This window comes from Anoplopoma fimbria, chromosome 19 (assembly GCF_027596085.1).
Source record: "Anoplopoma fimbria isolate UVic2021 breed Golden Eagle Sablefish chromosome 19, Afim_UVic_2022, whole genome shotgun sequence".
Classification (NCBI taxonomy): domain Eukaryota; kingdom Metazoa; phylum Chordata; class Actinopteri; order Perciformes; family Anoplopomatidae; genus Anoplopoma; species Anoplopoma fimbria.
The window spans coordinates 11,816,259-11,830,730 of NC_072467.1; the positions used below are offsets into that span (position 1 = coordinate 11,816,259).

Below are 14,472 nucleotides of genomic sequence, written 5' to 3' on the forward strand. Positions count from 1 at the left end.
TACGGCAGGGTATTTCTGCATGTGATACTGCAATTAGCCAGTGCAACGGTGTGGTTGAGATGTGTCATTAAGGAGAAACGTCTCACTTAAATGTGTTTTTTAAAGCTGTAACCTACATGATATGACTGTACTCTTATATTCTGTAAAAAAATGATCAAAATTGCCATTTCGTTGTTGAAAATGGCTCAAAACGCCATCTGCTGTTTCTATTCAAACCCACTAGTGCAGGGCCAAACGTGAGATAGAATTGACAATTTTCTGACTAATCTACTTGAAATAAAAGAAAGTTCACGTCCTTTAATCAGACCCCCGTCCTCGCATCTCCCCACAGCGTCTATCGTTTTAGCTTTTCAGTATACAATGTTTAGCCTTTTCTCTGTCTGTGGTAAATTAAGCTATTAGAAGGTTACAAAATCTGGTGAATGAAAGTTAATGACTGATTATCTGGCGATAGTAACATACTTTTTATCCACTGTGACAAGAATAAGTAGATGCAGCATTAAGCTGTTTAATTTGTCTGGTTTAGCAGCTGGCTAGTTTAGCCAGCTAAAATAAGCTTGCTAATTCCAGCATGTTTTCATGCTAACGTTACACTGGTTACAGAAAATGAGCTGAGCAGTGGGCTGGTGGTGAGCAGCAGTGCTGGATCTCTGCACCCCGCCACTAGGAGACTACAGCTGTGAGGAACAGCAGCCAGCCGCCCCGGAGACTGAGGTGCTAAGATTTGCACGAGCAAAATTTGACTTGCTACAGCCGTAGCGGTCAGTCTCTGATGTTGGCGCCCGCTCTCCTAACTCTGTAATACTCTCCCAGCAACGGGGTGTAATTCTTTCCACATTTGTGGTCCTATAAAACAATAATCCATCAAATGGAGCACCTCATGCCAAAACTCCATTCACCAAGCTACTCTAGCTGTCATATTTGTTGACGCTGTGTCGAGGTTTTCGTCATACAGAAGGTGGACTTGGTTCATCTCCAGCCCCTTGCCCACGTTTTTTTGCATTTTACAAAAAAAGAGAGAAAATGTATATTCCATAATTAAAAAGCCGTGACCAACATTAGTTTTCCTGATATGCGCTTATTAGCGTCACTTCCTTCATAACATGCGGGCATCTGAAGTTTAATCAGCTACAGAGTTAGAGGATCTTAAATGCAATGTCCAGTCATGACTGAAACAGTCAGAGTGCAACATCTACATCTGAAATCCAAACAGCCTGACTGGGGAGATCAAACAATTTTTTATTTATTCAAAGATATGTAAATGTATATTTCTATAATCCGACTGTGTAAATATTTGATCAATAAACACAGGCACACACACACACACACACACACACACACACACACAACACACACACACAAACACGTTGACGCGCAGAACGAAGCCGCAAACCCTTTGGCTGAAGAATTCTAATTAATGTTTGGAGACAGAAGCAGTCGTCTCTGTCGATGCCTCACACAGCTAGCAAAATCACACACACTGTGCTGGACTATACGTTTAGGATATTTTCTGTCTACATTCACACACACACACACACACACACGCACACACACACAAATATTTACTCTCCACAAGATCTACACACAGGCACACAAGGACAGAGAGAGGAAGAGATGAGAGAGAAAGAAGAGGGGAAGAGGGAAGTTACATTTTTAATCGAGTGTTTCTTCTCCTCCGAGCAAAGTAGGGCTGAATACAAGGGGGTTAGCTGGTGCCAACACACACACACACACACACACACACACACACACACACACACACACACACACACACACACACACACACACACACACACACACACACACACACACACACACACACACACACACACACACACTTCTTGTGTCCTTTGGCAAATTCTTCTTTTTCACTCTTGCATTAAGTAAGAAAAAAAGAGGGAAGAGAGTCAAAATAGGAGGGAGAGGGAGGAGGAAGGAGAAGGAGGGGGAGAAAGAAGGGAAGAGAAGTGAGAAGGAGAAGAGAGAAAACGTCCCTGCAGAGTCTTTCTCCCTTCCTGGAGCGAGCGCAGGCCCCTGCAGCGCCGCCTGTGTAATTTCCAGTGGCAGTGAATACAGGTATTAATAAAAGCCCCATGGGGAAGAGCACACAATATAACCCTACATTTTCAGGCATTATGAAAGGACGCCCCCAGGGGTCCTCGGGCTCAAATTTCTGAGATGCAGGCATTGTAAAAAGATGCCCCCGGGGGAGGACCCCGCAATAGAAATCTGCTGAATTCAAAGCATTTCCAGAGCCCTGGTGGGAGCCATTACTCCCACTGGAAGGATAGAGATTTTTTTTTCAGCCTCTCCTCTCTCCTTCCAACCGCTCTCTCTCTCTCTCTCTTTTTTTTTTTACCAAACATGTGTTGCTGACATGTTGACAGATGTGTTTAGGTGCATGCACAAGGCACGTCTGCTGAGACACGAGCTCCCTCCTTCTTCTTCTCCTCTCTCTCTCTCTCTCTCTCTCTCTCTCTGTCTCCCCCTCCCCCTCCTTCCCCTGGCAGTTCCCAAGTTCCATCCCACCCTCCCTCCCTCCAACTGCAAACCTCTCAGCGCGCCCAAAACTGCTCCCATCCATATTTCATAAAGGAGAAACTAGGCTGAAAGAGAGAGAGAGAGGGAGACAGAGAGAGGATGGGAAGAGTTTAGGCGAGAGTGAGAGAGAGAGAGAGAGAGAGGTAGGTGGGGGAGAGGTGGGGGGGGAGAGAGAGAGAGAGAGAGAGGACAACAGGAGAAAAAAAAAAGAGGGGAAAAAAGGGAAGATAAAGAGAGACAAAGCGGGATCAAGGGAGGGGAACGGGAGGAGTAGAGGACGGATAAAGAGAAATAGAGCGATGTAGAGAGTGGGAGAACTCTGCGGTGAAAAATGAACCCTGTGATGAAAAATGACTTCACAACAACCCCTTCTCCATCTCACCCCCTCCCTGCCATCCCTCCGTCTCTCCCTCTCCCTCTCTGCATGTTGTACCTACCCCCCCTCCCCCTTCTTCTTCTACTGCTGCTGCTGCTGCTCTTCTCTTCACCCCCCCCCCCCCCACCCCCACCCCCCTCTCCTCTGGTGCCGGGCTCCTGCTCTCTCCCTGGAAAACCTGAGCGGCAGCCAGCTGTGCCTGTGTGTGTGTGCGCTGTGCACTTGTATGTATGCCAAGGGCTTAGCACAGGAATCTTCAGGGCCACCCCCGGGTACAGAGACACAGAGGGAAGGAGGAGGAGGAGGGGGTGGGGGCAATGAGGAGTGAGGAGGGGGGGGGGGGGGCAGAGGGAGGGAAGAAGGGCACATGGTGATGAAGAGGGCAAGATGGAGGGAGAGGGTGAAAAGACACGAGCTAAGAGGATGAAAGTCAATGGGGAAGACGACAAAAACAAAATAAAACAGTGAAGGAAATGTAAAAGAGAACGATATTTATTTTGTCAATCAACAACGGCTAACAAACGCGAAACACAAACACACACACACACACACACACACACACACACACACACACACACACACACAGTCAGTGGCAGGCCAGAGTGCAGGAGGCTGTCTGTAATTTTGCTTCAGATTTCACCCCTCCTACCTCTCCTTTCCTTCTCTCCCTCTCTTGTAGAAAGTGATCTGTGGTTTTAATAAGAGTCTTGGCCTCACAGGACTCAGCTGCTATCCTGACGACAGACGCAGCGAGGTGTGTGTGTGGTGTGTGTTCGGTGTGTGTGTGTGTGTGTGTGTGCGTGTGCGTGACAGCGGGTTGCAACAGACGGTATGAGCTTAGCAGTGGGGAGATGTCCCGCGGGAGGCAAACCAGTCACCCAAGGGCCCCTGCACTAACAGACGCGCTCTCTTCCCTGCTCCATGTTTTTCTCCTCATCCCTCTTTCCGTCTTTCACTTCCTCTCTGCACATTTGAAGCTTTACCTCCACTTCCCAGCCTTACTCCTCCTCCTCCTCCTCCTACTCCTCCTCCTCACCTGTCTTCATCAGGTCCCCAAGTACTCCTTTTCACTCCTGCTTTTTTTCCTCCCTCATTTCCTCCTTTGTCTCCCCTCTCTCTCCCAGCTAGACTGGCTCCCTGGTAATCTCTCCTCCCCCCACAGAGAGGAGAGAGAATAGACGAGAGTGCAGCTGTATGTGCTCAATTAACAGAGACCTCACAAAATACCTTTGGAAAGAATATGCACAGTATCTGGCTTTCTCCCCGACACACACACACACACACACACACACACACACACACACACACACACACACACACACACACACACACACACACACACACACACACACACACACACACACACACACACACACACACACACACACACACACACACACACACACACACACACACACACACACCGTTTTCCACCCACACCTTCGCACCATCTAAGTAGCGACTAGCTGGGTTAATGACTTGCTATTTGTCACTGACAGCGGTAGTTTCCGCCCCCCCTGCCTTGACTGACAGCTCCCTCGGCCTACCTTCTCATCACTTCCTCTTCCCCCTCAAGTGGATTTTACCGGATCTTTAACAATCTCTCGCCCTTTTGTCCCCTTCTCCCTCACACCTAGCATAAGCGTGTGGACCCTGTAGACGTATGCGTGTGTGTGCGCGCGTCAGTTAGCTTTTATAAATAATTGAAGTAAATGGACAGTGGCTGCATAAACATAGGGTCGCCATCAGTTTTAAAACACTGTGTGAATGTGCTTAAAGCTCTACACACATCACGTTGACCCATCCTTGTGGCAGGTAAGATGGCTTTTGTGATTCCCTCAGGGGATGCGTATGTTTGTGTGTGATTGTGTTTGATCGTGTGTGTGTTTGTGTGTGTGTTCATGTGTCGGAGAAGGGCCTGAGAATGTTCTCCATTTGATCTGCAAGAGTTTTTTTCCGCTCGTCCTCTCCTCAGGGAGCCTCTGCTCCACATTCTGACTCCTACTGAGACCCATCGACACTCCCCCGACTCTCGCTCTGTCTCTACCGCACATAGTGTACACACACTACAGGATATAGACCTGCATGTATTAAAACGTGTCACACATATAGACATTACACTCTTTATACATCTGAGAAAGTAAGTTTGCCCAGAGCCATGTGGAATACAAAAAAAAAATATGATAAGACTTGTAAAATGGATATTGCAGTTTACAATTTCTTTTGAAAAAGCACAGTGGTGCACTTTGTATTAGGGATATCACGAGAACCGATAATTTGGTACCAACTCGATGCCAAAATTCTGAAAATATACAAATGTTTCTACTACCACAGGTAGCGGGGCTTGAGACTAACGGACGACAAAGAATTACCGCGATGATGCTGAACAACAAATCTCTGATGAAATCTGCAGGAGGAGGGCCAGTTAAGGTTAGCCGTGAGTTGCCACTGCCCAGCTAATGATTACGGAGGTTGCATTAAATCACATTATGATGCGGTCCAGCTCTATTCAGTAAAAATGAGTATCAGAAAATAGATTATAACATTACCATGATGTGTACAAATGTAATCTTGTGAAATGAACTGCTGCCCCCACAACCCGGCCCCAGATAAGCGGAGGAAGATGGACAAAAAAAAAATGAAGTATGCAAATGTAAATAAAGAAGTTCATGTTAGAGTGTGTAGGATTTTTTGTTCTTTTTTCATTGTATATTGTGGTATCATACTAGTTTTCGAGAATTGTGGCAGTTCAACGGTATTAGAATTGACTACTAAATTTGGTGAGATCCCTACACACATATACTGAGTATCTTATCCACAATTTAAAAGCAGAGCCGTCACACTGGCTTTAAGCTGCAGTGGAACGGAATAAAAATGGTATTGTAATTGAAGCACACAATCTTTATCACACACACACAACCAGCTGAGCAGCCAGGCTCATGCACATTAATGTGGCATTACATTAACCAGATGTGTGGGGTCTGTGGGTATGTGCGTGTTTGAGTGGGGGTACACACATTTATGTGTCATTGATCTGTGCCACTGTGCGTGTGTGTGTGTGTGTTTGTCCAATTTCCACTCAAATTAATGGTGCCTCTTTATAGGCCTTCTGCTAGAGTGGCACTGAATTACTTGGTGCTTCACTCTCGCACCTGGGACCCATTCAATGTTATAGCCACAGCTAGCTGCTAACTTGGGACCCATTTGCGGCAACAGTATAGTTAGCATTACAGATACAAGCGCTATTTGTGCAGAGAATTCAGCGCTAACTAACATGGTTCTCAAGCTAGCACCTGGGACCCACAGATGTACGTCAGATAGCGCTGACAGTGGACAACATGTCTACAGGAAGCTTCAAAAGACTGGAAGGCTAACATTTCATATTGTATATTCTGTATTATTATATTCTGTATAGCTGCAGCAGGCGGTGAACACCTGAACACTTATTTGTGTAATAAAGGAGGACTCATGTTCACATGCAGCTTCATTCCTGCCTTTTTTCTGTCAGGCTATATGATCAAAGCATGTTAATCAAAGTCACTAAAATTCTCCAAGTGCTTATTGTTCTTTTTTCACAGTGGAAAAAAGTCTATTATGCTTATATTGAGTGTATATGTTCCAACAAATTACTTAAAATACCTATATTAGCCGACTCATGTTTTCGCCTTGTGATCGCCTCAAGTCGCCCTATGCTTGAACATAATGCAGTGTCCACAAAACTGAATCTCTTTGTAATAAAGAAAAACTAAAGCTACAATCACAAGACCTCTAGCTCAGGTGGTCGTGGTTCGTTGTATTTATGTGAATGCAAGTTAAGTTGCTCAAAATCCGTTTGTAAAATACGTATTGGCCCCGCAATATTTTATATTGATGACAGACTGGGAATAATTGTGGTTTGGTGCTTTCTGTACTTTGGTCAAAATACATCTACATGATAGCTAGCTACATCTGGCAAGATGGCCCCCGTTTGTCACCCTCAACCAAGATGGCTGATGTCTGAGTAGTTTGGTTTCTGCTCTGGGACAAACACATACACCATCAAACTACAAAATACATGAACACATTAGCTCTCTCATGCAGATCCAGCATGGCGTGTGTTTATCCCCAGTGGGATGTGTGTGTTTTTTTGCGTTTGTGTGTGTGCGTCCTGTGCCCTCCTCCTAAACTGGCTCCCTGGGATTTCTACCAGAGAACTTAAAAGGATTCTTTAGTCCATGTGTTTTAATTTAGCCCTCTCCTCAATAATAATCAGAAAGCTGTGGTCCCACCACTAACTTCATACGCACATACACTGTACAGCATATACATCAGACGACCATATATACACAATAACACGCAGCAACACAGAGACGAAAGTCCCGCATGCAAGTGCACACACATCCTGCTGAGCTGGGGGATTACTGTGCAATCTCAACCACTCAATCTCCGGGGAAAAACATGTTTTATCATTTCATTTCATTTCTTTCTTCCGCGCTCCCTCCCTCCCTCCCTCCCTCTGCTTTCTCGCTCAGCAACATGTAGCCCTCCCCAGACTCCTGTGCTGAAATCACAGGCCACATCCCGCGCTCTGACAGCAGCCCTGCGCTTTTGGCGCTGTGATTCTCTCTGAGCCTGCACTGCGTGTGTGTGTCTGAATGTGACACGGCATCCAGAAGTTAATGACTGCTGTGTGTGTGTGTGTGTGTGTGTGTGTGTGTTGTGTGTGTGTGTGTGTGTGTGTGTGTGTGTGTGTGTGTGTGTGTGTGTGTGTGTGTGTGTGTGTGTCAGGGGCTCAGAGAGGGAACGAAATAGGCAAGAAACAATTTAAAAAGCATAAATGGGTTTCCCATTTCAAGTAAAGAAAACAAAAGCATGTATGGCATGTTACATCGTAGCTGGAGTTAGTATAGGATAAAACTGATTCTACAATGGCCAATGCTAACAAGTGGAACAAGTCTAAAGAGAACACTCTCTCTTTTAAATGAAGTTCTGTAGTATTTTCCATCATTTGTGTTCATGTTATATGCAAGTATTCCAGTTACACTATTCCACATGGATCCTCCAATGTCTCAAGATGTATATTGCTGCCTCTCCAAGCATTTCTCTAAGCGTGTATGGGAGACCTAAGACCAGTGACTCTGGTGGGATTGGGTGTCAAGCCAGCGGGTGAATAAGAGGTTGCTGACGCCGGGGTCTCACCCTCCACATTACGCAGTCTCTGGAAACACTGTCTTTACCAGTTTAAACAAAGCCCTCCATCCCCCGTCTCCGTATTTCTTCATCCCCCTATCAAAAGTAAACACACACACACTCTCACACACGCTAAGAGGCAAACTGCCTTGCAGTAGCAAGAAAGTGTGTGTACATGTGTGCAACTGACTGTGTGTGTGTGTGTGTGTGTGTGTGTGTGTGTGTGTGTGTGTGTGTGTGTGTGTGTGTGTGTGTGTGTGTGTGTGTGTGTGTGTGTGTGTGTGTGTGTGTGTGTGTGTGTATTGGCTTGTTAAGTGAGCGTTTGGATTAATCTGTAGGAACCAGATGCCCCCGCTGCGTTCCTTTCAGCCCCTCCATTAATTACACCGGTACTAATACGGCGTGCTTTTGTGTGTGTGTGTGTGTGTGTGTGTGTGTGTGTGTGTGTGTGTGTGTGTGTGTGTACATGCACAAGTCTGCCCCAGTGGGACACATGGGTTTAACTGAATCAAATAGCTATAGGTATTGAGAAACAGGAGAGAGACTGAGTCACACAGAAACCCATAAGATTGGTAATGTTTATCCTATCACCTATCACAACCCTGCTACTTCAGACTGTTCCATCTGTGCCACCTTGGTCTGAAAACACTGCTCATAGTCACTGAAATACATGTTGTTGTTTTTTTATCACTAACCCCTGACCATGACAATGGTAGCGCCGTATCCAATGAGGAATACAGACCTCCAACTGGGTGCTTTGTACGTTGGACGAATGATATTGTTGGACATTAAGCTTCTTTGTTTAATAAACTGTGAAACGGTGATATGTAGCTGGTCAGTCAGAATGAACACATTCTTGTATATCACATTATCCAGGTGAGCAAGCTTACCGGCTGGGCAGTGGTTGGTTCTGTGTTCAGTGAGCTCAGCCAGACAGTCAAAGTCGTGTTGACAGTTGTCGCAGGTGAAGATGGACTCGTCATCTAGGTCGTCGTCATGATCCCGGTCATCGCGGTCATCGTGATCCTCTTGTTCTGCGTCCTCGGCGCCGGCCCCGTGACCTTCTTTGGGCTCTGCCTCTCTGTCAGATGCCGGGACTCCTGTGGACGGACACACACACACACAACATATAACCATGAGTTATTTGTTACCAGCTGCAACTTTCAAAGATGTCATTGACATAGTCATTGTCTTCCCTCTATCTATGATGATTTGGGTTTGGCTTGTATTTAATGAATGAGTGTGTGTGAACGTGTGTGTCCTGGTAGCAGACAGGGAGAGTGTAAGAGGGGACCAGTGGTAGGCTGTGTCGGCCCAATTCTCAATGCTCCATTGTGTCTCCATTTTCACACCTTATTATCACATTATAAACGCAGAGGATCCAATAGGATTGACACCGAGGACACTGGCCTGAGAGGAGAGGAGAGGAGTCTGAGGGAGATATGGTTTAAATGTTGGAAAAAGTATGCAGGAAACATGAATGAGTTGAACCTTCAGATGCAGTGAAGGAAGTGCATGTTTTGCTTTGTGCCCTCTTGCTCTCAAATTATTGAACCTCACAGAAACACCTAGAGAATAACCCAATAAAGCACATACAGCCCATTGTACCAATCACTAGAAGACAATCCAACCAGTCCAACATGTAACTATCTAGACTAATAAGGAACACAAAGAACAAGATGCCAGTAAAAAGGGGACAAAAGAAAACGTGTTAATATTCTACAACAATAAAGCAATTTGATACAAGACCACTAATTACAGCCCAAAAAAATATATATATATTTCATATATATATGAAAAGGATTCATTACCTGGCTTTTGCATTGGATTGATTGTATAGTACATGCACCTAGTAAACAGGTAGACTCACAAATCGGTCTCGAAATGCTTTGCTCAACGAGAGAAGTCCAGGGTGGTATGTTAAAACTGGGTAGATACAATACAGTTTTTAAAAAAACCTGATATTGGGCCGGTGACATACAGAAGTCGGAGCAGAAAAACAGAACTGTTGTTGCTACAGCTGCTCTGCACACCTTTGAGCCACATGAGGGAATCTGAATATGCATTTATTTTGTCTCGGTTATGAAGTATTTAACATGTATACTGTATATGTTTTCAGTAACACATGCATCAAACGTATATCTCTTCAAAATAGGGCGTTTATTTATTGAAGATAATATGAGGTGATGTGGAAATGGCAGTTAATATGTCCAGGAACGTTCATTTCAGCACAAACTTCGCTCTTGTCATGTCACTTACATTTGTAGATGTAAGTGTGAATTGGGTCGCTAAGGTTCGTCGTTTTTAAAAAAATGTGGGGAAGATAATTGCACGTTATCTTAACATACATCAACACGCATGTAAATAAGCACTTGCTCTGTCTGTATCCAGCACATGTCGAGGTGGTGTAGGTTTATAAGCAGCTGTTCTTGCTGCCGTTGTAGCAACAACCTTGCATTCAGAAAAAATCCACAGATTTAGGCTGGTAGGCAAGATCTCCCGCCTCTTGTCTGGTATCAGCAGACTAATAAAAGGTTAACTCGCTAGAGCTAAATCTCCATCATTAAATTTGAAGCGGGTGGCCATTATAGAGAATCAATAACCTTCCTCACTTTTAATGAAAAATACTTGACAGTGCAGTTAAGGGTCAAAAAAGGATTAAGCTCTAATTCAGTTTTGTCCATTAGGAGCTACCAACATAATTTAATTTGTGTAAGCGGCAAAAAATTAATTTCTCTCATATGTTTTGCTATTCTTAGCACTTCATCCGAAAAATTTTGTTTGTCTCAGACCAAAACATATTTGTCAGCTCAGCATTAGCAAACCTGAACAATCGCACACCTTTCCACGGGTCTTTCTATTAAATAATTTATGGTCCAATAAAACAAAAAGCCAAAAGAGTAACAGAAGCTTCTCTCCTAAACTTAAGGAGCTTCGGAGAGAAAGTGTGTCGGTGAGTGAAAGTGAGACAGATTAAGAGTGATGTGCACGGGCTCCATTCCATTCTGATTTATTATGGGAGAGGTGTGTGATGGGAGACAGAGGGACGGAGGGATGCTGGGAGGTGGGGAACGAGGGATTGAGGTGATGGGGAGTTTAGGGGGCTGCAGGAGAGGAAGACAGTGACGGAGGGATGGAAGGAGGGATAGATGAAGGGATGGGGAAGAAGCGAGGGAGGGTGTTGGCCATCTGTCCAGTGGTGAGAGCACCGTCTGGCCGGGGAGAGAAACTGGCCCCTTGGCTGACAAATAACACACACACGTGCACGCTCACAGACACGCACACACACATACATACACGCTGGTAATTGCGCACACTCGCACAAACATACACAGGTATGCATATATGGGCAGAGGCATGTATGTGCACACATTGACAAACACATGTGTGCATGTAAATACGTGCAGTTGTGTTGTTATGATTAACGACAATTCTATGAGATATCACATAGATGTCAAATTTAACACACGAAAGGGCTTTGCCATATAACATCAGGACAAAATAACGTTACATCTTCTTTCATAATGCAGTATGCTGCAGATTAATCATGGTCAATGGGACAATGAGTACAGTCTGTTCCATTATCTAAACTCAATGAGAAGTTTCAAGGGCAAGAAAGTATTTTGGACAAATAATTAGAACTACCCTAGTTTATTTTCCACCACTGTTTTTAACTGTGTTATTACATGTGTTTCTTATTGTTACATTTTTGGAATGAAGAAACTTCCAGATACCAAGTGGTGTCACTCTGAACTCTGTCATGTGCAAGAATATAGACTTCCCGCATTTATAAACGCTTTTTATTGAGTACTTGGAAGTGCGGTTGTGTTTGTTAGATACAATGCTTAAAATAAAATCCACACAATCAAAAGATTTCATTTTAACATTAAGTCATTTTTTGTCTGATTTCAAAAGTAAAATCCATTGTAGAAAGTGTTAACATCTTAAAGTAACGCAAATCTTTTGAACAAAAGACCTAGATAAATAAATGTTCTCTTCAAATTGGAGTGCGTTTAAAAAATAAAAAAGGTTTTCTTTGCAGCATTCGTGTCTTTTAAAAGTAAGCACACACATACACACACACACACACACACACACACACACACACACACACACACACACACACACACACACACACACACACACACACACACACACACACACACACACACACACACACACACACACACACACACACACACACACACACACACACACACACACACACACACACACTCACTCCCCTGGGTGCCCTGATGCCAGAGGTGAGGGCAGTGCCAACTCCAGTGCATGCCAACACAACCTGCTGTCATAGCAACAGAGGGAGGAGCCAGATGAAACCTCTCCATCTTGAACCCCTCTGTCCTCATCTCTCCCTGCTTTCCTCTTTGAGTGCTTGTTTTTTTTTCTCTTGTTTACTCATCCTTTTATTTGGTCTTTAGCCCTCAATCACGGTGCGGTGGGATAAAGAGAGAGACATGGGTGTCAGAACAGAGGAGGATGAAGGGATGAGAGAGGCTAACACAGTTGGTGGTGCTGCTATTTGCAAATGGGTCTCCACACAAGGACACACAGGATAATTATGGGTCCTCTAGGGCTGGACCACAAGTATTTCACGATTCAGAAAGGTCTTTGTTTGATGGGTCTTTGATTTTCAATTTTTTTTATATATATAAAAATGCAAATTTTGTTGTCTGACAACAGAACCAGAAAAATGTTTTGTGTACAAAAGAGTACAAGTTTGTAAAACTATTTAAAATTGCAAATGTGGAAACACGGTTTCAGGTGTATTAGTATTAAATAAGCCAGACATAGCTTTATATATTCATATTTCTTGCTCATATTTCTAACATATTGTATATTTCCCCGCTGCGGGACTAATAAATAATTATTTTATCTTATCTTATCTTATTTTTCATAGAATCTCCTTCACATCTCCTTTTCCACACCACCCCACCCCCACCCGACCACACCAGAAAGAAGCAGCAGGCCTACTTAATGACGGTAGGAAACTCCCATGGGTGCTAGGGTGCGGAGGGATGTGTGTACGTGTGTGTGTGTGTGTGTGTGTGTGTGTGTGTGCTGGGCTATTGATTGAATAGTACGACAGTGGTCCCTAGCAAATACCAATGTGTGCACCATCCTCTCACAGTCTCTCTTTCTTTCAACACACACACACACACACACACACATAAATGCTCCCTTCAGAAGCATATAGCTATAGTCACTTATAGACATATGAACACATGCACATGCACACACACGCTCTACAGAGGACCATTATCTCTGAGTCACAGACTGTCCCCATGCCAGGAATAACTACACATTCTCTCTCACCCTCGCGCACAAACACAAACCCTCCAATCCCAAACCCAGACAGCCCGTCATCCTCAGTGACACACAACAAAAATCAAACTCACATCCGGCAGATAAACTGCAGAAAATATATAAAAAAATACTAATTTCACTACTAAATGAAAGTCAAAGCACTGTGAACGACAAGACTCATTATTTTCACCTAAAAGCCTGCCTTTCAGAAGAGGGTTTTTTAACCGGTCCTTTAGTCACAGAGCCCTGCTGATTTTTATTCTAGCCATGTAATGAGGGACTGAATCACACCTGGGATGCACAGTGAATGCAATTAAAGGATATTAACTAGCTGGTAGGACAGAAAACCAGCAGCGTTCTGGGTCCTAAGGACCAGGATTTAAAACCATTGTTTGGTTCTGCAGGGGGGAAAAGGGTGTATATGCAGAAAAAAGAAAATCAAATTGAGTCTCTTCATTGCCGCTTTGTCCTAAATGCGATACAGATGTTGTGTTTAAATGTCAATGCTGCATCATATCCAGGTCTTCAGTGTCTGGTTAAAGGTCTACATGATGTCAGGGAAATGCAGCAGATAGGACCATTCACTGTCACACATCCACAGCAGTCTAAATATTAAAATCAATGACAGCGTCACATGAACTTTACCCCCATGAATTATCCGCGTATAGCAGCAACAGAGCCATAATCAGTTATATATGATAGATAGATAGATAGATAGATAGATAGATAGATAGATAGATAGATAGATAGATAGATAGATAGATAGATAGATAGATAGATAGATAGATAGATAGATAGATAGATAGATAGATAGATAGATTATACATAATATAAGGGTTAGTTTAAAAAAAAAATCCATATGCAGGCATCTGTTTATGACAGCAAGCAACACAGGCAAGGATGTGGAGAAAAAAATGTTTTTTTACACCTCGTGTCTCTAGAGGAACAGTAATAAAACATATTCTTGGCTGTACCCACCAGCCTCAGTAACCACGAGGACAATAGGCTGTTTATTAACAGATAAAAATATAAATATATGAATGGATACCTCAGGAATA

The 14,472-nt window shown here is 43.9% G+C and overlaps 1 protein-coding gene across 5 annotated transcripts in view; it reads right to left on the reverse strand.

Annotated features, from left to right (window-relative positions):
• The window catches only part of znf423 (zinc finger protein 423), a 144,110-nt gene that overhangs the window by 100,309 nt on the left and 29,329 nt on the right, over positions 1 to 14,472 (reverse strand). For all 5 annotated transcript variants that reach the window (XM_054620293.1, XM_054620292.1, XM_054620291.1 and 2 more), the window contains exon 3: positions 8,977 to 9,186. In XM_054620293.1, the coding sequence (XP_054476268.1) occupies positions 8,977 to 9,186 (210 nt within the window). The remainder of the gene's footprint in view (positions 1 to 8,976; positions 9,187 to 14,472) is intronic.